At 42.7% G+C, this 24,777-nt stretch overlaps 2 protein-coding genes across 2 annotated transcripts in view; one reads left to right on the forward strand and one right to left on the reverse strand.

Moving 5' to 3' along the window:
- Positions 1-11,363, reverse strand: part of LOC119653405 (dual specificity mitogen-activated protein kinase kinase hemipterous-like) — a 42,372-nt gene extending 31,009 nt beyond the window's left edge. Inside the window, exons 1-3 of the mRNA XM_038057969.1 lie at positions 10,902-11,363; positions 1,542-2,020; positions 1,291-1,470 (exon numbers count right to left, since the gene is read on the reverse strand). Coding sequence (XP_037913897.1) covers positions 1,291-1,470; positions 1,542-2,020; positions 10,902-11,028 — 786 coding nt within the window. The 5' untranslated portion in view covers positions 11,029-11,363. The remainder of the gene's footprint in view (positions 1-1,290; positions 1,471-1,541; positions 2,021-10,901) is intronic.
- A 264-nt stretch (positions 11,364-11,627) lies between these two features.
- LOC119653406 (general transcription factor 3C polypeptide 6) lies at positions 11,628-12,622 on the forward strand. The gene is made up of 2 exons (XM_038057970.1): positions 11,628-11,881; positions 12,112-12,622. Exons 1-2 carry the CDS (start codon positions 11,719-11,721, stop codon positions 12,537-12,539), a joined length of 591 nt encoding a protein of 196 aa, XP_037913898.1. The 5' UTR covers positions 11,628-11,718; the 3' UTR covers positions 12,540-12,622.
- Positions 12,623-24,777: the final 12,155 nt, after the last annotated feature.

Consider the following 24,777-nt stretch of genomic DNA (forward strand, 5'->3'; position numbering starts at 1 on the left):
GCGGTGCAAACAACTGCTTGTGCGTAGAATTTTCTAGGGTGACGCACTGGGCTTGTAGATTCCATTCAAGACTTGTTAGAAATAAATTATTGTTTTTCTTTTTTTCACGGTAAACCGCGTTTCCTCGAGCCAGGATAGCAGCTCAGCCGTAATTGGCTATCCAAAGTGTTATTTTTCCACGTCAATCATAACACTAACATATATTTCCTACAATATTAATAATAATAATCGTTGGCACAACAATCCATATTGGATCAGGGCCTTGAAGTGTGTTAGAGCACTTCATTCAAGACCGTAACGGTACACTACAGTAGGAGGTAGGTGTAGGTGTAGGAGACAATGTGGTCAGCATTGCGCTCGCCCGAGATTATTACCCTGATTTGACTCAGGTACTCATTCACAGCTGAGTCGACTGGTATCCGACGTCAAATCACGATACAAATCCCTCTGCCACCAGCGAGATTTGAACCGCGACCTTCCGTACGACAGCCTTGTGCTCTAACCACTCAGCTATCCGGACACTCCTACAATATTATCTAGATCAAACTCATAAGTACATCAATTAGGAGCCGACGTGTATTACAAACGATAAGTTCACAAATAAATAATTGATTTAAAGCCAAGAATCTGCACTCAACATCATTTTTCTAGCCCGAAGTCCGACTAAAGCCAGGCAAGAGAACATGGAATCATAACACTAACGGATTCGCAAGCGACACCCGGCATCAATTCGGCACTCGATAGGCGCCACCGTCGCCACTTGTACTAATTAATGGTGATGTTTCATAATGTGATATCACATTACAAAGGATTACTTATCACAAAAGTTATATCATCACCACTTTGATAACTGGTGATGTTTAGTGATGTTTGGTTCGCGCTTGGTGATGGTAATCTAACATTACACTTTGAGCCCATATCACATACGTTATCTACCCATCTTTACTGCTGGGGTGTAAAAATGATAGCCCCACTCGTCTCTGCAGTACATTGTACTTTTTCGTGACAGCCCAATCCAAAAGGAGAAATTCTTTTACCTTCAAAGGTATACTTTTTAGCAGTAGAAAATTAAAGGAGAAGGGAAACTATGATACCACCCAAAATAGCGATAGTCTGCTTGTGAAATTTTTTTGTCGATTACTAGTAGCAAGTAGACAAATAGGATTTTAATACGTAAGAACTTTGTTCGCATTCCTACATTTGACGTTAATTATTTTTAATTAGAAAAATCTGAATTAGATCTGTGTACATTCATTTATAACTAAAGCTAGGTGGATAGTTGATACTTACTGCCATATATGCAGCACATCCAGCTGATCGTGTATTCGCCTTTGAATCGACTAATCTGCCGCTAATGCCGAAATCACAAAGCTTAATATTGCCTCGTTCGTCTATTAATATATTTGATGGTTTCACATCCCTATGTATTACACCGTGTTTTTCTTTTAAATATGAGAGTGCTTTGACCGTCTGAAAGGAGAGGAAAATATTAGCAAGTTAGAATCTGTTTATATTAAATTATATGTTTTATATTTACTTACCGCTACTGTGACTTTTCCGATAATCTCTTCAGGAACTGGACTTTTCATCAATTTCAACAATTTATCGAAACACATCGCCATTAACTCCATACAAATCCACACATCTGGATCTGTTATGAAACATCCCAGGCACTGTACAATATATTTGCAATCATGTGACTTGAGGACGACATCTAAATCCATAAGAATACGTTTATTCTCTTCAGAATTGCCGGTACGTCGCATTTGTTTTACAGCTATTATTGTCCCACTAGGTATGTGTCGCATTTTAACTACATGACCACTAGTACCGCTACCTAAGTCCCCGAGATATTCTAAGTCTTTAATGTCTGTTTTATATGATGTGTCATTGATTTTTAAAATTCCTGTCTGTTTCATAATTTTCTTAAGTTTTTTGTCTGTTTCGGATTCGATTGTCTGTTGTGCCTGTATAACAGGCAAGTTTAATGGTCGGCGAGGTGTAGGTGTTGTCTGTCCCACTGTAAAATAATGAGAAGAAAAAAATATAGATCAATGTATTGTCTTCTAAATCAAAATTTCATATATCCACAAGACGAACGACGGGGAAAGATTTCAGTGTGAAAAGTCTTGTTTTCCATTGAACGCATTTGATTTACAAAATATAGTAACTTAATTATTATCCAAAATTCAAAATAACGGTAGTTGGAAGTAGGAAATTCACGAGACCAAGATAAAAGTTAGCCGACGTGATGCCCTCGAAATCTCATTGCCCTGACTTCGAATCCCAGTCTTCATGAATGCATGGCGACCCGGAGTAACGAGATCAAGAGGCTCGTGTTCAACCATCACTGTACACATCAAAATCCCATTGAATAAACCCAGAAAAGAGGTAGTCATTGAAGGGACTACTGTTGAATCGACCGATACACTTGCTGATTTAGACATTTCTTTCCCCGGATTAACCAAATCGTCTTCAATGTCATCAATGTCTCAGGATCAAAAATAAGTCAACATTTCCCAAATGCGATAGCTTTTAATTTCGATTTGAGAAATCAGATCTACCAAAAAGCTTGCCACTGCAGCTCTTTTGAAGAATTGCGGAAGCGGTTTGGAGTTCTCAATGAAAAAATTGTCAAAAAATTATCATAATTCAAAGAGGAGTTGGGTGGATATAACTTGAATTTGAGTTGGGAAATACCTCACTGTTGTTGAATTGAAGATAGATTAATTATAGTTGTTCCAGGTTATCAATTATTGAATGAAATTTTTATAGCAAGAAGCGATGATACCAGAGAAGCACTCAACATTAGGATGTCACTCAAAAATGTTCAAAGCCTCCACAAATATAAAAACTTCATACGCATAGCTGTTTTGCTGGGTACTATGGTATGTATTAGCAAAAGAATGGTTGTTGAAAACCTGCAGTATATTTTTAGCAAAGGCAATAAATATGTTACCGAATTTGAGATATTATTTTGTTGTCAAACAGTATTGAGTTACATTTAAAATATGCTCAGAACAGTCCCATAACGTTAAACATAAAACTTTAATATTCAATCACGTCGTTTGTTAATAATCATTAGCGCAACAATCCATATGGAATCAGGATCTTGAAGTGTGTCAGAGCACTTCATTCAAGACTGTAACTGTACACTACATGCAGGCTTGTATTAACTGTATCTTATTCGTTATATTTTCTTCGGAAATTTTATGTTTTTAAGGTTTTGTGTAAAACAAAACCTTATTAAAATCGCTTCACTGTCTGTCTCTCTGTCACACACACTTTTCTTCAAAACGGCTAAAACGATGCGAACGAAATTTGATAGACAGATGGGAACTATGAAATCCCATGCATACAGCGAACGGCATAAATTTAGGTGGAGTTTAAAGGGGCTCCGTATACATGCAAAGGGGGGATTCAACATTTTTTTTCACCGGATATAGTCGTGTAATTCTTCAGAGGATTCTTCTCTCGCGCCGCATGCGAGATCTGGATGAAGGTAGACTGTACATCCCGGGTTGTTCTTCCCATGATGTCAATATCATCAGCGTAGGCCAGTAGTTAGGTAAACTTGAAGAGTATGGTGCCTCTCGCGTTTACATCTGCATCACGAATCACCTTCTCCAGGGCCAGGTTACAGAGGACGCATGATAGAGCATATTTTTGTCTTAGACCGTTGTTGATGTTGAATGGTCTTGAATTTTCTCAAAATTTTACCCTGGCTATGCTGTCATAGGCGGCTTTAAAGTCGATGAAAAGATGATGCAACTGATGTCCATATTTTAACAGAAAATCTGATCTGCTGCTGATTTGCTTGGAATGAAGCCTCTTTGGTATGGCCTAGAAAGATAGCGGAGAATATCTTATAGATGGTACTCAGCAACATGATACCTTTATAATTGTTGCACTGCGTGATATCTCTCTTTTTATGTATGGGACAGATAATGTCCCGTTGCCAGTCGTCAGGCATTGATTCGCTGTCGCATACTTTGAGCATCAGTTGGTGTAATTGGTCGCCTCAATATTTACCCAATTCGAATGTAATTCCATCGGCTCTTGACAGCTTATGGTTTTTAAGCTGGTGAATTGCACGGTCTGTTTCTTCTGTGCTTGGTGCTTCTCCCAGGCTTGGTGCTGCTTGGTGGTGGCAGCATTTGTCCGTCGTTTGTCTGTCGGAAATTAGATTTCACCCTTTGTCTCGGCAGCATGAGCATCGAGGTGTATAAGGCTTCATCCTGTTAACTCGTTGATAAAACTTCCTCCTTCTGTGCCTGGTGCGATTGCTCCCTGTACTTTTATTGTTTCTCCCAGTCGCTTGTCCGCTCGACGGAGTTCGTGATAAGTCTTTGTGCGTGCCCGCATTCTTTGAGAATGCAGTATTCTTCCGTTCCATTGCTAGCTTACATTCATCGTCGAACCAGCCGTTCCGACTATTCTTGCGTGAAGATTATTTGTTGATGCTTCATCTCCAGGACATCTGTTAGCTGCGGTTATTGCGGCATCCATTTCCCCCCTTATAGATGAATGTGTTGTGAGTGGCTTCAGTATTCACTTTTACCTGATTGTCAAAGGGAATTGTATGTGGTGTTGTAATTCGAGCTCGGAGCACTATGCCAACGAGATAAGAATCCGAGTCTATATCCCCCCCCCCATTATACATTCTTACATTAATCAAGACTGAGAGGTGACGGCGTTCGATCAGCACGTGGTCTATTTCGCTGAAAGTGGCCCCGTCTGAAGAGGCCCACGTATATTTCGCAAAAAAGTCCCGAATCAGAATAGCTGTTTCTGAGAAAAGGGCGTATGACAAACAGATATTGAAACAAAAGAAGAATTTTGGAGCACTCAAATTCAAACATTGCTGGATACTGCATCTGGATTTTTATACAGTATTTTCAACAACCACGAGTGCTGTAAAATGTAAAACTTGTAACAATACTGTCTCTTTCCATCAAAACTAGGATTTTTCACTTTTCCTGCGCCCGGAACTCAGCGCCCAATTTACGACCCCTGGGAGGCGCATTAAATTCATTGCTGGAATTAAAAAAACAACCCAGATGATCACGAATAGTATGAAAGAAGCTTTTGAGAGAGAGCTGCCCACTCAATACGTCAAAGAAGAATAAAACACCATAGTGGAACTCGAATTTGACAAAACAATCGCGCTCTGAAGTCTGATTCAGCCGCTGGCTGGAATTGGAACAAAGAGACTCAGCTGGTGAGCATGAGATCACCATGAGGAAGCTTTTCCGAAGAGACTTAGTATTTTGAGGCAACCTCAAAGCTGAAGCGGATCTTTGACAAAAAAAAATAAGCGGAGGCTGTGTTATCTATGTTTACACAGCGGTAAGTACACAAAAAACCATGAAGAAACGGCAAACTATTTGCTTGAAATCCACTTCCCACCCATCATCTAAAATCTCATCTCGGACCGACAGGTGCATCAAGAGTTCAACTGAGAGACTGAAATCTGGCATGCAAAGTAGTATAACTCGGGTGAGTAAAATGTGCTGGGAGGAGCCATCATTCTTAGCGCTAGTAATATAGGGAATGGATGCCGTACATACATATTCGGAATATATGCCTCGCAAGTCTAGCACATGCTTATGTTTTAATAAATTGCGCGATATGGAGGTAATATTCATTCCCAAACCAGGGAAACCCACCAACACGGACGCAAAAAACTATCAACTTATCAATCTAACGATCTTTCTTCTAAAAAGACTGGAAAGGCTAGTAGATCGGTTCATTAGAGATACATGCATTCCTAAGTGGCAATTTTACCAAAATCAACACGCCTACCAGAAAAGCAAATCCGGACAAATAGCACTCCATGAGCTGACGGCAAAAATTGCATAGACGATGTCCCAAAAAGAATATGCAGTTGGATCCTTTACATAATATTGAGCCAGGGTGTATTAGGGATTGCTCACAGGGAGCGATTTTCCCTCCTGTTATGGCTTCTGGTAATGGACAGATTGCTATGGCTCCTGGAGGACACAACGGTCTTTCCCCAATTATTTGCGTAATAGTTACTGGCAAATTTACGGACACAGTTTGCGACCGCTTGAATGCAACTCTCCATGTAACCACAGTTGGTGCCTACACAAAGTGTTACATCCCTAATAAAACCTATTCTGATGTATGCATGCATCGTCTGGTGGTCGAGACTGAACTTTGCTAACAGCAGGAAGCAGCTGGCGAAGATCCAAAGGCTCGGTTTTCGAAGTATTACTGGAGTAATGAATACTGCATCAACCGCAGCACTCGAAACTATCCTACTTCCATTCTTGTGGAGGTGAAACGGAAAGCAATTAACGCCCGTATAGGCTCGGCCAATCATATATGATCACAAGTCCATGTAGAAATTCCTTGACAAACATCCGGTGGCTCCCCCTCTTTGAAAAGACATACTTTATCGTAAACACAAACAGAGAAGAATGGTCCATAAATGGCCACAAGTCTTTTGGGATTACATACCTAATAATTTTCACCGACGGATCACTCATAGAGCAGCACTAAACAGCAACATCATATCAAGCCACCAGTTGGTGTGAAGTTGCTTTCAGTTGCTACTGAAACTTGGCCTACTAAACGAAACATTTCTGATATGAGTGAAGGGGCACTCAAACATCGTTGCTAATGAGGAAGCTGATCTACAAAGATGGGGCCAAGTCAAGTCTATTTTGAAGGATGAAATTGCAACGAATCACGCAGCCGAGTGGAGAAACTCTTGCTTCGCGAAAGAACCCGGGGCTGTTGTCATTTAAGAAGTGGGACATGAAAACCCAACAATGTGAGGAGAAGAAGACGACCCTGCACTTCATGTGCAGCTGCCTGGGTTACTCAGATTTCAGACGAAGACACATCGGTAAGATTCTTTTCAATGAAGAAATTGCGCACTCTCTGCTTCTAGAAAATGTTCTCAGATTGTGAACAGGTCATTTCTGGGAATAGTATAAAGGGCGTAATAAACACCTGAGTGCTACAGCTGCTTACTAACTTTCTGCCTTCAGATAAGCAGTGCTTTTGAAGTTAATCGACGCATCGTCCTGGTTATGCGGCTTTTGAGAGAAAGACTACGCAGTGTTAATTTGGTTTGCGGGTTAATGGACATCGGAAGTAGCTTGACTATAATCTTTTGTATGCGTACATCGAAAATGATTACAAAGCGGCAAATGCAACAAGGACAAGGACAAGGAAAACCGGAAGACGAAAAATCTGGAGATACGAGGTTCAGTTGACGTGACCCGGAAAAAAGGACAGTTTTTTCTCTTGTTGGCGTTGCTTCGCTCATCGGAAAGTAGTCCCAAATAAGTTATTTACATTACATAACATAATCACAAGGACAGCGCTGGCAAAACGCAAGCAGATGCAGTTTCACAGATGCATCACCGAACGCGTTACGGCGTTATTTATTCAAATTATTTTGGAGACTATGGGGAAAAATTACATAATGCAATCCTTGCAAGGAAAAGAAGTTGCAAAGAGGAGTTTGTGGATCATGTATTGCATTGTCGTATCGGAGCAAGGGTTTTGTGATACAATTGAATTGTCCATGGTTCAGACCATAGACAAGCCTGAAGTTGCAGAATCTAATTTTTTTATCTAAATTTTAGGAAATTGAGGATGCTATTCAATGTCCTCTATATATATGATTGCCATTTACCCCTTGGTGGAGCATAGCGCAGCAACCACACCTACGCACCATCGGTTGCAATTTGTTGGAATGCTTTCCAAGGAGCTGCCGAGATGCCCGCGCTTCGCCTCCACTTTTCTGCGCAAAGTGCTCCTGGAGCGACCAACTTGTCTGCCATTTTGGGGGAGGGGATTCCACTGAAATCCATTTGTCGCCTCTCCCTAATACGTCACCTATCCACGGCCTATTTCGTTTTGCTGATCAAATCACCCACGGGTGTATCAAATCAGCGCAATCCCATGGAACGAGGCGGATAGGTGTTCAACGAGGTTTTGTGAAAAGAAATGCCTCTACCACAAGTTTCTCAACGACAGAATTTACAAATTTATAAGGATGCCAACCGGGAAGCAAAAAATGTGATCACTGTCACGTGCGCGATCCATAACAAACACCTATCCGATAAACTGAACAGTCGGGACGGCGTGAGAAATCTGTATCGACTTGTCCGACACACATGATATCGAGCACTTTTGTTGCGTTAATGACAGTACTTTGCTTACATACCAACGAGCCGCGACGGATAGATAGCGAGAATATTTCGAACAGATTTCAACGAAATTGGAACCAATTCCCCCTATTAATTGTCCTACGAGATACAAAAACTAAATTTCGAAGCGTTGCGGGCGTATCAAAACCGCTTCGTGTCTCTGTCAGTGTTCATTAAGGAAGTTCCTTCTCACCACTCCTCTTGTTCTTGTTATGACTATCATACGGAACATCCGACGTCCAGCGCCCTATACACTGCTTTATGTCGATAATGTTTTGCCTGGTTTCTCATAGCAAAAATGATCTCGAGCAACTTCTCCAAAAAGGGAATGATCGCCTCACGCAACACGATCTAGGAATGAATCTGAATAAAACTGGATTTTTGGCCGACCGATCTCCATGGTCAGAACTGAGCGATTTAAATATCTCAGGCCAATGCTATCAGCCAATGAAGAACTGCGTTATAAAATTTCTTACGCATTAGCGCCACCTAGATAAAGTGCGGGTACACAACTGGCGTTCTTTGTGATCGATGTATCAACGAACCTTTCAAATCTTAAATTCTGAGTGTTGGCCGACTATAAAAGACAATGAACGGCGTCTTTTCGGTGATGGAGACGAAGATGTTGCGTTGGACTAGTGGCGCGCGCACGCATGACTTGATCACATCCGAAATGAGGATATCTGCGATCGACATGGGGTTGCATCAATCATGGAAAAATTGCAAGAGAATTGTCTTCGATGGTATGGTCATGTAGTTGGCGCTAAGGAAAATTCGCTTGCGAAGATTGGTATAAACATCGAAGTCAGTGGTAAGCGGCTAAAAGGTCGACCGAAACAACGGTGGCTTGATACGCTGGATGGTAATTTGAAGGCCTCGCGACTAAATCCATTTCAAGCCTTTGTTAAAATAAAATGGCGCAACCGATCACGACGAGCCGACCTCGCTTGTTAACGGGATAAAGGCTAAAGGAGAAGAAGAAGCTTTGTAACCTTCGCATTCCTTCCCTAGTGGCTTGTAAAATTTAAGACGGAAGCCTGCAGACTTACGCTTCAGATATCGGACAAATTCATTAGTTGTAGCAGAAAGAGCATATGGCAGACTCCATTCCTTTCTATTCCTAGCAATACTATTCAATTAATGATACATTTCCAGTAATTCACGGAAAATTGTTTGGCGCAGAACAATTGAAAGAGGTTTTAAGCATATCAATGACTCCATTGGAAATGTGGACTATGTAAATGACAACCAACAGCGGTGATCCCATTTTCACACTTACGATAATCATGTTTCAAATTAGCAAAGAATGAGACGAAAAAGAAGAAATTCGAAAGAAGTCAGCCATTTTTTAGCAAGCAGTCAAATTAATTTGTAAATCTAAGGAGAATGGATGCTGGTCCAATAGCAGTTTCTCGTTCAATACAACAACAAAATGGGCAGAGGACAAGCAATTTTATTATTAACGGCAACCGAGTTTCCCACCAGCCACATCAATCATTAAGAAACATTTAATCGAAATTTGCTTTTGAACTCATAAAAAAACATTTTTCGAATTGTTCAGCAGAACGCAAATATCAACGCAACCACCCGTGACCTTGTTTCACAAAAATCAGCTTCTCGCAATTATTAAAACTGTCGGCAAAAAATATTAATAAGTAGGTAATCTCTATGCGGAGGAATTTCCAACCGGAAATTGTACTTTGAATGCCACTCCATCGGCGCGTCTCTCGCATAAACATTATCGAAATTCGCGCCGCTTTTTTACTCCACTCGGGCCGACTACGGACCTGAGGCGAGATTGCCGCCATGGCCCCAACTCCGGAGTATCTCATTATGACTTTCCAGAAACAATTATGCTCCGACAAGATAGTAAGAATTCAATTATCCAAATCTAGCGCTCTATCGTGTGCAATAAACAATTATGACGACAATAAAACTTGATGGCAGGCGGCGCACAAATGCCGTGTGGAAGAAAGAAACATTTCGCACGCTCGAAATCATCCCATGGCAACTTTTTAATGCGAGAGCAGTCGCCCTGCGTTTTTGTAGGTGTCGGAATTTCGCATAAAACGGGAGGAATGTCGTTGTGATAAGGCGGCGGCAGGAGAAATGTGCGATTCCTAAATATTCCCTGCTCGTGGCGCGATGGCATTCAGAAAATAGCTCCAGCCGCCGAGTCGGGTGCGGATGCAGACATGGAATTTTGTTTCTGCGTTATTTTTACTTCTCGTTTTGCTGTCACTGTCGTCTGAGCCGTGCATCACTGTCGCGATTTTCTGTTTTTCAGCGGAATCAACAAAAAGTCCATGAGAAAAACATCAACAAAAACACATCAAAGTTTCATGTGTAAACACTGCGTCGACACCCAACGGGCACAGCGGCCAGGAACGCGACACCGTGGAACACGGTCGGCCGAGTGACCGGCAACTGGCAACACCCATTTCGTAATGGGGCGACTGGGCTGGCGAGCTGTCAAAAATCTGCGACTTCGCAAAATGACAAAAAAGTTGGGGCCACCATTTGGCAGCCGATTTTGCCAGGCAGCCCGCACTTTCCAATCAGACTGACCCCGGGACGAGTGGTCTCGTCCCCGGAGCGGCACTGCACCGGCATTTGGGGCGGAACGCGTTCACGCGCTCCCCGACTGATATCCTGCGGGTCGGGAGCGAGGGTTTCTGTGGCGCATCAGGAATTAAAAATGGGGAGCCTTACATTGTTGCGGGTGGGGCGTCCGAGGCTGCTGCGGCGTCGAGAATATATCACGTGATGATGCCGTTTCGGCCAGCAAGCGCTGCTCGAGCGATTGCAATTTGTGATTAATTGCATTCATCGAAGACATTGCGATTCCACCACACGACACTTAACGGCTAGCGGTCGTCACGAACGGTTCGCCTTTGCACTCTTCACGGTCACAAGGCGACGATTGTGTTGCGCGATTGCGACGGTCACCACTGTGAATGCAATTCCGGGCGATTACAATTCACTCGCACTACGCAACTGGCAAATATACGCACTGGATTCACGCGCGACAGGTAATCGCATGCACTTGTACGCAATGTGAGCTGATCGGAACCAAGAAAAACTTTTGCACTCAACCAAAAAAAGAAAAACACAACACACGAGTGTCGTTCACGGCTGTCGCGCAGACAGAAAATTTGTCCGTCATTTAATGGAACGAATTGTTGTGTTGCCTGATTAGGGGGAATTTATGGGTGTTTCGTTTCCGCTGGCAGGTGGATGGGGGTGGTGGCTTGTCAAAATGGGTGAGCCCACAGCTCATTACAATTCAAACAAATTTACAATTTCACGGAGACCGAAAAAACAACTAACAATTGCCTTAAAACCCAAAGAATAAAAATTCATTTCTACAAGAAACCATACTCGTACAATCCCAAGTAATCCTCCTACACTTTTTGTCTCCCACTGTTTACAGCATCCAAGTTGTCATCCTGACGCTGTCAATTTTGTATATAAACAGAAAGGTGGTGGTGGTGCACGTTTACTTTCATTCGAAGCTTTTTGCGGCATCATGAGTGACGATGAGGAGTATGAAGAGAAGGAATATTTAGTTTATTTAGATTTTGAGTCGTATGTTGGGCCCGAGGAGCTGGAAAGTCCGAACTTGGACTTCAAAATAATCGGGGTTGATTCGAACCACCCAATCGTGCAGGTGAACGGGAAGCTGTTTCGAGGTAAACTTTCCTAGTTTAAAGTGTTTGACTTGTGTTCATATTGTACTTTCGGAAGTTATGTCTTTGCAACCTAATCCTTTATCTGTCGGGACTGTATAAATTCCAAATGCTTGAGAACCCGTCATCCAGTTGCAAAGGAGACGTTCACTCAACATCATCCTAATTTCGAAGTTTTCTTTCCAGAAAACCATCTGGAAAACTTACCTCGTTCTTTTTCCCTTGTCTTCCAGGTTCCTACGACTTCACCATCGGCACCAATGTCTTCTTCGAAGAGGAACCAAATCCGCCAGCTGTCGACCCGCTCTACGATATCACACCGAATCAGTTCTACAAAGTTTTCGCAAAAACCCAGAAAGTATTGAAAATGGAGCGGATTTTCGTGGAGAAATGGCGCAATAGAGGCGAAACAAGTGACTGCGATATAATTGCTGAACTAAAGATTCGTAAACAGCCCAACATGTCCTACTCTGAATCGCTGAATCTACTCCTTAAGCCCGGCGCGGTGCCTCCACGCGTTATTCCTAATGAGAATATACCCCTGACGCCGTTTGTTGCAGAAGACCTTCCTGATAGGAGAGCAGATGATTATATTCCTGACAGGGGAGCAACAGCTAGCGACGTTCCAATGGAGGAAGCTGAAGATAGACAAGTTTCATAATTGTTTAGTGGAAAAGATCATCTTTAGTGTTTAAGTTAACTTTTGAATAAACGATACGTTATGGTTATCACTTGACTGAGTCATTCTTTGATTTTTTTATTAACACAAATGTGTGGGTGTGTCACGGAGAACTGTGACGGTTGGGAGGAGGTCCTTGACATTACCCTACTAAGCAATCTTAGGGTGGAGAGTCGGAGCGTACCTGACCAGAAGTCTTCCTCAGATCACAGTTGGATACTTTTCAGTCTAGATCTCGCTGCAGAGGCCTTCAACCCTTTCAGAGAGGAGGATCGACTGGAGGAAGTCTGGTTAAATTATCAAAAGCAAATTTTCCGGTGCGCAAATTAGTAAGATCGGCATGACAGAGTGGAGTCAAAGGTCAAGAAAAGGCTTTCGAAATCCACTTTGGCCCATGTTCCGATCTTTTATCTGCGTGCAAATTTCGTCAGCAAATTGAAGTCCAGATAGCAGGGAACCACTATTCCACATTCGGTAGCAAGGAAAACTCCGAATCTTTCTTTATCCTGTAAAGAGGGGTAGAATCATTGGTGAGAGATGAATTGCTTTTCTCACTACAAAAGAATCGCGTCGGCGATAAATACACGAGTAAGGAAGTTCGCGCGCTGGGCCTCGTGCCACGCCGCCAGCCACGTCGGTAGAAGCGAATTCCTCACGGCAATGCTGTCGTAGTCCGTGCCTCCGACGTGATGCCACATCACTCTGTCCCCAGCTGAAACCGCGCAAATTCAGCGGAGGAGCCCGTCAACGTGATTACGCCAATGGGGGCGATTTTTTGAAGCGTTCAGCGAAGAACTTCAGCCTCGACAAGTCGACCCATTTGATCCCGCCTCGAACGTCGAGTTTGAAGGACTTTAAAGGGACTCTCGTATGAGGGGTGCAGTGGCCTCCAGGAAGCGTCCGCTCTAATGAGGACAACATGTCTCGAGGCCCCCGGGGGGTTGTCGACCTCCGGCGTCGTCGTGTTTCGTGAAGGTAAAGTTGGCAGCGTCCCTAAGCAGGCGCAGCAACTCCGGCATGCTGCTCTGATGTCCAGCACCGGGTCGGCGGGGAGTCGCAGACCCTATCCGCACACCATTTCCGCTGGGCTGGCCGTGAACTCCTCTCGCTGGGCTGTGCGAAGGCCGAAGAGGACGAAAGGCAAGGACCGCGACCACGACGGATCGTCGCGAGCATTAAGCCGACATTTAGTGTGCCAATGTTCCAGCGTCGCAGTGGACTGCGGATGGTATGCAGTAGTTCTGTAGTGTTTAAACTTAAGAAACTTGCCTAACTTCGAGAAAAAAGTAGACTCAAACTACATTCCCTAGTATGTGATGATTACGGCAGGTATACCAAAGCGCGGGATCCACTCTCGACGGAGGGCCTCGGCACATGATTGTGGCATAATGACAGCCAGAGGTATTGCTTCAGGCCACCGCGTAAACCTGTCGATGATTGTGAGGCAATACTTGCGTGCTTGCGTTATCGACGAACACAGCTAGGGGTGCCTGGTCGATAAAATGCCAGTAGTGTAGCATCAACAAGCTGCTGTTTGACCGTTCAAACGCCTGGACGGCCTCAGTAAACCATGCAACCTGGTTCTGGGACAAGGTAAGCAAACGTTGAGGATCGCTTGGTAATGAGCGCTCTTTGGCAAGAAACGACGATAGAAGTTCAACATGCCTAAGAACCTTCGCAGATCCTTCACCGTGGTTGGCAGGGAAACGTTTTTTATCGCTTCAACCTTGTCTGGGTCTGGTTGAATTCTGTCAGGGGTAGTCATGTGGCCGAAAAATTTCACCTGCTTCTGTAGGAATTTGCATTTTTCAACGTTTAGAAGGAGCCGGCTTCAAAGAGACGTTGAAAAATGTACTCGAGGTGATCTAAATGTTCAGAAGAAGATGCGACCAATACATTATCCATGTAAACGAAACAAAAGTTTAAGTTTCGTAGGACATAGTGGGTGAATCTCTGAAATGTCTTCGTAGCATTGCACAAGCGGGAGCAACAGGGATTTGGTGATACGCCTTGGCCAGATCCAAGGTCGTGAAAACACAGCAGTTTATCAGTGAATGCGCAAAGTCATGGATGAGTGGAATATGGTACCGATCGGGAATTGTCTGAGCATTCAGATGCTTATAATCCCCGCAAGGTCTCCATTCGCCGTTTGATTTAGGGATCAACTGAAATGGAGATGACCAATAGCTGTTGGAAATGTGTCGCCACGATATTGCCACCGTGGTGGACTGAAGATCTGTCTAGTTTGGTATCTAACGCATTGGGTAATCCAGTCTGATGTGAGAGGTAGCCGCTTGACCACCTCTCAGGGTAGTGCCATTTCTCCGGAGCTCTGGTTGATAGTGATGAATGAATTTTTACGCATATCCAACAGGAGCTGGGTGTAGATGGTGGCGTATGCCGATGACTTAATGATATTGATGTCAGGGATGTTTCATTATGACATAATGGAAGGAGCGTTGGGATAGGTGTATCTGTGGGCCGCAAGATGCGGACTTGGCATAAATCCAATCAAAACGGAACTGAAGCTGTTCGCCACCAAGACAAGGGTTCCCGAATTCCTTCTCCCGCGGCTAAATGAACAAAGATTGGTTTTTTTCCTTCAGTGTAAAGTATCTGGGTGTAATCCTTTCATACTAACGTACGGTTCTGCTGTATGGTGGCAGCCAGTCCTGCTCAGTAGAAGCTCTCAATGTATTCCTATACCTCCTCCCCCTAGATCTTAATGTGGAGTTTGTAGCGTTCATTGCTGCCAGATTATCTGAGTCCAGATGCTGCGTGCTCCTCGCCGTTGATAATAATGAAAATAATTCTGGAACGCATCAAAGCACATATCGAAAGCTTGATCGACAAGGAGTAGGGAGGGTTCCATTCCGGATCATGCTGCATTGACCACATCAACACCCTCAGGATCATTTTGGAACAGTGCGCGGATCTTCAGTTCATCTGCTTTTTATCGATTTCGAGAAAGCTTTAGGTAGCATGAACAAGGAGTGTATCTGAAGTGCTCTACGCAGGAGGGATATTCCGGAGAAACGAATAGCTATTATCAGAGCGACATACATATAATGACGCAAAATGTCACGTGTTGCACCGAGGTAAAATCTAAAAGGATTTTCAAGTCCAAAGAGGAGTCCGCCAGGATTGTATCCTATCGCCAATAGTATTTCTTCAAAATATCGGTTACAGGTTTCATGCTGCTTTGTCCGGCGGACGTTTAGAAATTCAACGGACTATGACGTCTTTCCCCAAACACCTCGACTACGCGGACTACTATCATCGGAGTACGTTGGCCTAATATTATCACAAACGAGGAAGTGGCAGTGGATAGGTTACATATTAAGAAGGGACAACAATTGCATTGCGGGCTATGCCATGCAATGGAATCAACTCTCCTTAGATCGGCGACGAGTGAGTAGAGGAGTGCAGGTACCTCAGGAAAACATGAGAGGTTTCAATATCCACCACATTCGACGGAGATACGCAACAAATAACGACACCGGCGCGAAATTAGTGTTCTAGACCTATAGTACTAAATGGTGATAATATTCGATATGAAAGGCAAAGGAGGAGTTGGAGTTGAGTACTTCAATAAGAAGCATCTCGAACGCATATGCATTCTTTAAGCGTCTGCACTTAAGTGCTTTTTAGCTGTTGTGTTACTTGTTTGACTTGGTCTGCCAAAAATGCTGCTGGGCTGTAATCATCTGCATTTTGGTCCCCTGGTTTCGCCTTATACAACTTATCAAAAAACATTTCTACTGCTCTGTAAAACTGTGTTTCACAATAATTAAAAAGAATATTTAGTAGAAAAGTTTTCTGTTGCATGGTATAGAATAAAAAATACATTTCTGCTTTTTGTTTGATGAAATTTCCCCCTTCTAGAGAGAATGGTACAAATCCACATCATCTCATCATTCAGACAATTAAATCTACATCGACTTTCTCGAATTGATATTTTATTTTATTTGCTCCAATATCACAAAACCATACTATGTTAAGCATAATATTCATAAATATTTGTAAAAAATGTATTGATATTGTTTCGGAATTGAAACTTCCAACCTTTAAGGTATACATGCAATGATACAATATGGATACTTCTTCCTTTCAATACTCTAATCACTTAGAAAAAGGATCTCTAGCATTTTTCTCTCAAAATGTCTCTCTAACAAATTCATAGGAATTAAAGTAGAAAATATTCTGAGCATTTGTCAGTTCAAGGACGTGTCCTTATTTCAAACTTTCTTAGAAAAATTATATAAAAGTTTTATGAAATTCTGAGCATATAGTATTATTCCTTCCAACAAAACTTGAACGAAAGAGTGGGTTACGAGCGATCCGATATTTTTTTTCAACTGGGCTACATAATCCCGTCTCAAGTTCTACCTTTTATCATTCATATGCGCTAAAAATATACTTAGGAGACGCTGATTCCTATATTTCCATATTATAGGATTAAATTTCTCTCTCTCTAGAAATAAAAAACAGAAATAAAGATATTTTCGGAACTGGGCTGCAAACTGCAAAAAAATAAAACTAAAATTACTAATTTGTTGAAATCATTAAGGACACACAATACATACTGCAATAAGACGCTGGAATGAGTTCGCGGACTACAAACGAAGGATACCTGAAAGTGCATTAATAAACTCTTGGAGATGAAAAGCTGGGCAAGAATAAAAAGGTGAACATAAAATACTTTGTAAGAATGCATTCCTGTAAAGATATGTTTTCGATAAACGGCTCATAAGGACGAGCGCTCACGGAGACAATAGGTTTATAATTGATTGATCTGTGATGTGAATGGTGTTAAGCATCATATCTGCCTATCTTCAGCAGAAAGTTCATTATCAATTCAATAGCTAAGCAAGCATTGGAGACCCATATATATTATTTAATTCCTCGTCCTCGGAATCGTAGCCAATCGATGAATTTAACTTTTGATCAATAATATCATCTTCTGTTTTTCGACCCGAACTCCTGTTATTTCCTACAAGACGACATTGTGACTCAGGGATCCCTACATTGTGTGTAGTATTGATCTGTACTTCCTGTCTAAGCGCTTGCTTGCTAGCAAATGGAATATTATTTTCCTCTTAAAAGCCACCTTCCTCCGCTATATTTATGACAGTGCTACCGGTCTAGTGATCCAAAGTTTCTTCCACTTCGATTGCAGTATAATCTGAGAAACTGGATTCCAAGCGGACTTTAAAAACAGAATAGCTTTGCCGAGAAAAAAGCGGATCTAACGCTAGTGACCGAACAGTACCGGAACACCTCGGATCCAGCCACATGGTATCCCGATTTACTACGAGTCGTCGTCGCTGGTTTCGGGAACGAGCTTGACTTCATGTTCGGGGCCAACGCCAAAGAGTTCGCATTGTGTGGATTTGGTGTTTAGGGATAACGCTTTTCAGCAACCATGTCAGCCCAAACTACGAAGAAAGCATTGTTGACTTATTATTCCGGCGAACGACCATCAATGCATCGCATTCGAAATGGGTGAAGTTACCTCTCGACATGCACCACCCTGACAGTCTTCCTGCGCGTGGAATGTTGCAAAGGTGAACATCGGGAAATTTGTCAAAGCTCCTAGATCAGGCAACGCCACGCTGGAGGACACTTCAGGAGGTTCTAGTGTTACGGGAGGAGGAGGAGACTTTCTACTGGCGACCTGTAAAAAGAGAATAATTAGTTTCGCTGTTTGGCAGAAAGTTTAGACGACGCATAGTCACACATCACATTTACAAGGAACGGATCAGCTAAAAGAAGACTCTACAGCGTGAAAACCAGTGGTGACTTCAATGACAGAGCACTTGAATGGGACATGTGTTACCCCGACTCCAGAGGGAAACGAATTCTCAAAATGGCGGTGTGAGCAGGGCTCGTAGTTTCAAGCATCGGATCCACCTCAACTTAATCTTCGCGCCAGAATTATGGGTATCGTTAAAAGACTTCTCAACAAGCCTCATCAATACACCATATTCGAAGTGGTTAAGGCGACCTCCCGGTGTATATCAGATAGACGCTCTTTCTGTGTGGAACGTCGTGAACGTGAATACCGGGAGATTTGTTGAAGCTCTTGGAGCTGCCTCAGGAAGGCACTCCTGGGGGTGGTGACGCTGTAGTTGACACTGTCGGAAAATCAGTTATGATAGTAACTTAACTTGCGGAGCTTCCCAGGAGGGCATTGATGTGTGGCAAGCCTTCAATATAGTGGTGGACGGCGGAAATTGCTCCGTGTGAGTATCACAAATTCTACCGCATAATACAAAGTTTAAACGACGGGAAAGAGGCATGTACCACAATGGGATGGTACAGATTAGTCAAAAGAAGACTCCGCAGCGCAATAAACAGGAGCAAAGCTCGGGGCTCGGCGGAAGCCCTGTTCACTTAAGGCCCAGAAGGTGGACCGATGGAATGATGACAGCGGCGCGGAAAGGGCGTAGGACTGTTCACTTTTCTCTATAAAGAGACAGTCCTCTCGGCGAAAAAAAATGCACCAGGACCCTGCTGAAGCGATACGTGCTGTCGGAGACTTATCCCCACGGTAGTTGGGTTTTAAAGCAAGGAGATCCACAGTGGATGCTGACAGGCAAGTCATTAATGTAGTTCATCGAACTGAGGCACACGGTAGCAGGACTTGACGGGTGGTGCTGCTCGTAACGCCTGATGTCAGAAATTCCTGCAACCCCATAAAATAGAAAGATATTCTAGGCGCATTAGACAATATTTTACACGTGCCGAGATATCTCTTGCGAATATTAAGGGATTATCTAAGAAACTGCTCCCTGCTTAATGAGAAGCTAGTGGGTCAGAGATCACGTCCAGGGTAACGCAGGTATTTATACTATTGCCGGACTATCCGCTTTATTCTCGGAATACATGCTATACCGTACAATGCCAGGAGATGTAAATTGGGAAAAATACTAAACGTATCGAGCCTTAGCTGAAGGAGTATATCCAACTTCTCGTCTATATGTTTAGAAGGTAAATGAGCGAGAGGTGGCTCCCTCACGCGAGACAACTGTAAAGTTTGCATCCAAAATGATTCCATCCAGATAAGAGTCACCCATGGATATGGGGTTTAAAAAGACCTTCAAAGTAACTCCTTCTTGTCGTATAAAACAACTAAAAGGAATAGAAATTTGTGAGCTAGCAAATCTGTAAATATCGGAACTTTCTTGTTACGGAAGTGACAACAACGTCTTAGATAAGAACTGAGACTGGCCTAACACGCTAATAGTTTCTGATTTGTTTCTGGAACGTGCGTACGCTTCTTGACAATGGTATCGAACGATATGGTTATTGTTCAGGATTAGGAGAATTTGCTGCGCAAACAACACAATTCATATATTATATTTTATAACCGCCCGAGAATATTGATTAGTGACCATCAAAAGTGCCTTTAACTCTGGCGCCGGACAAATTGTCAGCGATGTTCCAAAAAGGATGTCATAAAGCCTGTCTGATCGCAGATATGCGAAAGCGGATTTGTGAACATAAGGAGTTGAGATCTCTGATGATCGCTGCGAGCGTAAAAATGTGCGAAATGCAACGTATTGTACAATGTGACAAAAGGAATTCTACCATTGCCTTAATTAGGAAAGCAGTAGATGCAGCCAATAATAACTATTTCGCTACTCCACAACGTGATACGAAAGAGGTTTCAGGTGTTTATAAGCCTTTCGATGGCCCTAGGAGGGTTATTAACGGTTGCCTTTTTATCTTCTCATGATGAACAGCTGAAGAGATGGAAGAGAGCTTCACTACGCTTCTCAATCGTATAACACCCAGTAAAGTTCCACTTCCAAACAGAAGCGAAATTATCTTTGCCATCAATGCGTTCAAGTAAAGTTAAGCCGCTTTCTCCCTGGGAACTATTGCTTGAAACCCTTGCGGTTTTCACGGGGGTGCTACTTACAATTGTTCCTAATTCTTTACAATCTGAAGTCTTTCCCAGAGAGTAAAAGAAAGGGGTGTTCGTTAGACTTTGAAGGATAGATGCGACAATTGGAGGGGCGTTTGTGCGCTTCTTGCTGTCAGAAAGAAATAGCTAAAATCATCCTGGAACCCCTCAAAGAACACATCGAAGCTTGATCGACAGAGAACAAGCCGATCCTCACTCCCCATCCTCCTGTAATCACCACATTAACACCTTTCAAATCATGGTAGAGCAACATGCGGAATTTAGGTCTCCGTTTCGCCTATTCTTCGTCGATTTTGAGAAGGCCTTGGACAGGGTCAACAGGGAGTGTATCTGGAATGGTCTACGCAGGAAGTACGTTGCGGGGAAATTAATAGCTATTGTCATACGATGCATTGAAGTAAAATTTCAGAGAAAATTTGAAATTCAAAGCGGAGAGCTTGAATAGACAATGGAGAATCAAATTAAAACAACTCAAAAAATTGATGAAATAGCAGAGAAAGAGGAAGAGTAGACTGCGTTTAGGCGCAACACGACAATCGATCGCGCACATTACAGGCGCATCTAAAGGAGACTTCATCCAAATAGTCTCCAGGGTCTAAAAAAGAAAGCAAAGAAGGACAAAAGGAACCAACATGCTACGCTGTCAAACATTCGTTTGTCTACAGACAAGGACGCTGTGTAAAGTAAATCATTGACAGACGGTTTCGCTTATTAAACCGACGGAAAGCAAGACTATTGCGGAAGTGGAACAGAAGTGCCTTCTATACGGAAAATGAAGGGTCTTTGTTGAATTAGATCCGAAGCCAAGAGTATTTTCTCCGAAACGGCCAAGAGGCTACTGACAGAGAAGGCTCTCGTCTCTACTCTAGTGTCCATATGCTCTCTAGAAATCCGAGATTTTGACTGCCTCACAAAAAAGTTGGGGGAGGCCATAAAGCGTGAATATCCAGAGGTAATCAATGTCCGGCAGGTACTACTTTTGGTAATGCTCGAGGCCAATAAATCGCTGTGGTGGATGTTGCCGAGCAACACGCGAGGAAACTCTTTAACAGTGGAAAATTTAAAATTTACCCATTGAATTGCAGGGTATGAATGCAAGTGCGCCAAGTGCTACAGACGTCTGCAATTTGTCAGGAACCGAACAGGAGGACAGCATGTCGTGGATGCGGTCAAGTGGTCACCAAGCCTTGCAACGAAACACCTTGTCCAAATGCAAAGGCGATTAGATCTGTGGGTGTCTGTTTATTGCATTGCCTGAAAACCGGCCGTGATGGTGATCGCAGGTCTGATCACCGTTGCCCTCCTTGCTAAAAAACGTAAAGTCATCTACACCCGTAAGGACGAAGACTTGCGAAAGGTGTTTGGTCGTAAACTGCCAATACTGTTTTGCAAAATGAGCTAAGGGGCAGATGGACTGCGCGGCTTATCGGTAATTTATATTCGTGGCTGAATCGAAGGCATGGTGACATTAGCTATTTCCTTACCCAACTTTTAAATGAATATGCAGGTTTTCAGTTTTACCTCCACAAGATTCGAAAAGCACGGTCTCCTGATTGTGTGTTCTCCAATGGAGCGGCGGACGGCGCCGAACACAACTTTTTTTTTGTAAAAGGTGAGACGCCTTTGGTCTGCAGCTTTATGCAGACACAGGAAAGCTCTTCTCAGACAACGTTGTTCCCATTCTAATTGGTCATCGCATTCCTATTTGCATGAATGGACAAAGGAATTCGTATATTTCGGAAGCTTGTACAAAATCTGGTAATGCAGGTATCTCAACACCAGTACAGGTTGAAACTCTTTGGTCCTAATGTCCTTTCTATGCTGCTATAAAAAAAAAACTGAATAAAACGATGTTTTGACAACCAACCCCAATGGAACAAGCACTACCACTGTTAGTGACAGCGACCTGACGAGAACCAAGCGGATTTAAGTATCTCCAATCATCAACGAACAACATACATATAAACGAACGTTTCAAATCTAGAATTTTCCGCAGTAGCATAATTCGCTATCAACACGCTTGAAATGAGATTGTCCGCAACTAATATGGATTTGTACCTCTGTGGTAACATTACAGAAGAGACGTCTGTTTGCACGGTGACGAAGGCCCTGAATCTCGAATTGGTCAGTGATTTGTCAACCGAGACATTTCCGGCCGCATTCAAACGATTTACAACAAAAGAGAAGAGACCAGTCCCAAATAATTCAGGGTAGCTTGAGAGTAGAGGTGCATTTTTCCGTAAGATGAGAACGGCAGCTTTTGGGGATCAATGATGAGGCCTACAATGACATCGACTCGCAACAGCTTGAGCATGAATTCTACAAAAAACTGGACGAGGTCATCAAGTAAGTCAACACATGCATGCTAATCATATCTACACCCTTAACAGTCATCGACTACTACAATGAAGTGGACACGAAAAACACCAGAATGGGGACTGCTTTACATGGGCGAGGAGATACACTATGGCTCCTAAAAGCTGATGATTTGGGAAAGTGATAGGAAAAATTTTCCATTTCTACTAGATACCACGAATGCCAAAGGAGCGTGCCTCCATACAGAAGGATTAAGAGCTAATTATGATGGTCTGCTACTTCTATATCATCGGGAAGCAGGAATATGACACGCTCCATGTTACAGCGGCACCTCAGGTGATAGGGGATGGGCGCTACTTGGTCGAGGTCGCCATGAAACGAGGCCGATTACGAAGATTCTAGCTAAAATGATCGCACCTGGGAACGTCACTCAGCAGAACCATTTCCGTCCGTATTTTCCAGTACATAATTGCGAATTGGAGAAAGTGCTTCGCGATGTCGATGTAAATGCGAGAGGCACCATCGTCTTTAAGTCCATCCAACTACTACGCTTACGCTGACGATATCGACATCATGGGAAGAATAACCCTAGATGTACAGGCTACCTTCATCCAGATCGAGCAGGCGGCGCGAGATCTTGGGCTGCACATTAATGAAGGCAAGATGAAGTATATGGTGGCAACGTCAGCGCCAAAACCAAAAGAACGAACAACATCGAATCGAACTGGTCAAACGAAAACACTGAGGATAGAAGACTACAACGAAACGTCGTAAATCACAACCGATAACAGCTATGACGATGAAATCCGCGCACGGTTGTTGTCAGCGAACAGAGCCTATTTTAATTTACAAAAACTGTTCCCCTCGAAACGTCTCACCTTACTGTACTCTTACTGTACAAGACTGTGATCTTGCGAGTCCTCATTTATTCCCCGGAAACTTGGGTTCTTAGCAAGAAGAATTGCGAACTCTTGGCGACGAGGCAGACGCTTCCTGAGATGGAGCGTAGGTCAGGACGCCAGACAGTTTTTTAGGGATATCGAATTGGTGGACCTCGGTGCAAAACCGGGATGTCTTGAGTTCCTTATTAAGGCAGGTTGCATTCGGGAGTACTGCAAAGACAAATTAACTTCTCATATTTCATTTATCGTTCACGAGTAATTTGACTTTTGGCTCAGTCTGTATTAGTAGCTGATAATTTTTCACGACGGTTTAACGTTGTACAGGAGAAGAACAATGGAGAGGATCTTGTATGGTGACGATGTTTTTCATCATCCGTTAGCAACGAGCATAAAACAAAGTGTAACTTACCAATTTACAGCGGACTTTATGGAGGACCTTTAGCATTCTGTTCAATTCATTAAAATTTTGTTTGTAGTTTCACCAGATATCACTTGTTTCATTCTTTAGATTTCCAGAGGAGTGTTCGATATCATAATCAGCTTAGATCTTTCTTTCTGAATTCTCGTCCTTCTATTTTTCTTGTCTCGTTCGTTGTAAACTATCCACTTAGACAGGATTAGGAATGTTGTTATAGAACTGAAGCATATTCTCACTTAAAATTTGGGTAAAAAATTATAACAAGAAAAAAGAGGTAGTGTCCTATGTTCCACGAAGGAATGTCTCCCTGCTTTCTATGTATATTTTTTTAGTTGCGTATAAAAATTATAAGGAACGTTAGACATCATGTTATTCATGTTATTCAATAGAACACAAATTATATTCCTCACTAGAGATTAGATTGAATAACTCGATTAAATTGACAGAAAATTCGATTTTACTGAAGTCTTCTAATGTTTCTGGAGATATGTTTCTGTTTCCAACAATCAAAGGTTTGTTTTTTGACTTGATAGTCGCTTCGTTTTAAAACAGTTTATTACGTTTTCATTGTGTTCGTCCAACTCTCTCCTGCTCACTCATTCATTTAAAATTTATTTATGGCTTGAATATTAACGTGAAAAATAGAAAAAA

Source organism: Hermetia illucens, chromosome 4 (genome assembly GCF_905115235.1).
Source record: "Hermetia illucens chromosome 4, iHerIll2.2.curated.20191125, whole genome shotgun sequence".
Classification (NCBI taxonomy): domain Eukaryota; kingdom Metazoa; phylum Arthropoda; class Insecta; order Diptera; family Stratiomyidae; genus Hermetia; species Hermetia illucens.

Coding starts and splice junctions, on each gene's coding strand:
- LOC119653406 (XM_038057970.1), top strand. CDS start 11,719: ATGAGTGACGATGAGGAGTATGAAGAGAAGGAATATTTAGTTTATTTA. Junction 11,882..12,111: donor GAACGGGAAGCTGTTTCGAG/GTAAACTTTCCT, acceptor CTTGTCTTCCAG/GTTCCTACGACTTCACCATC.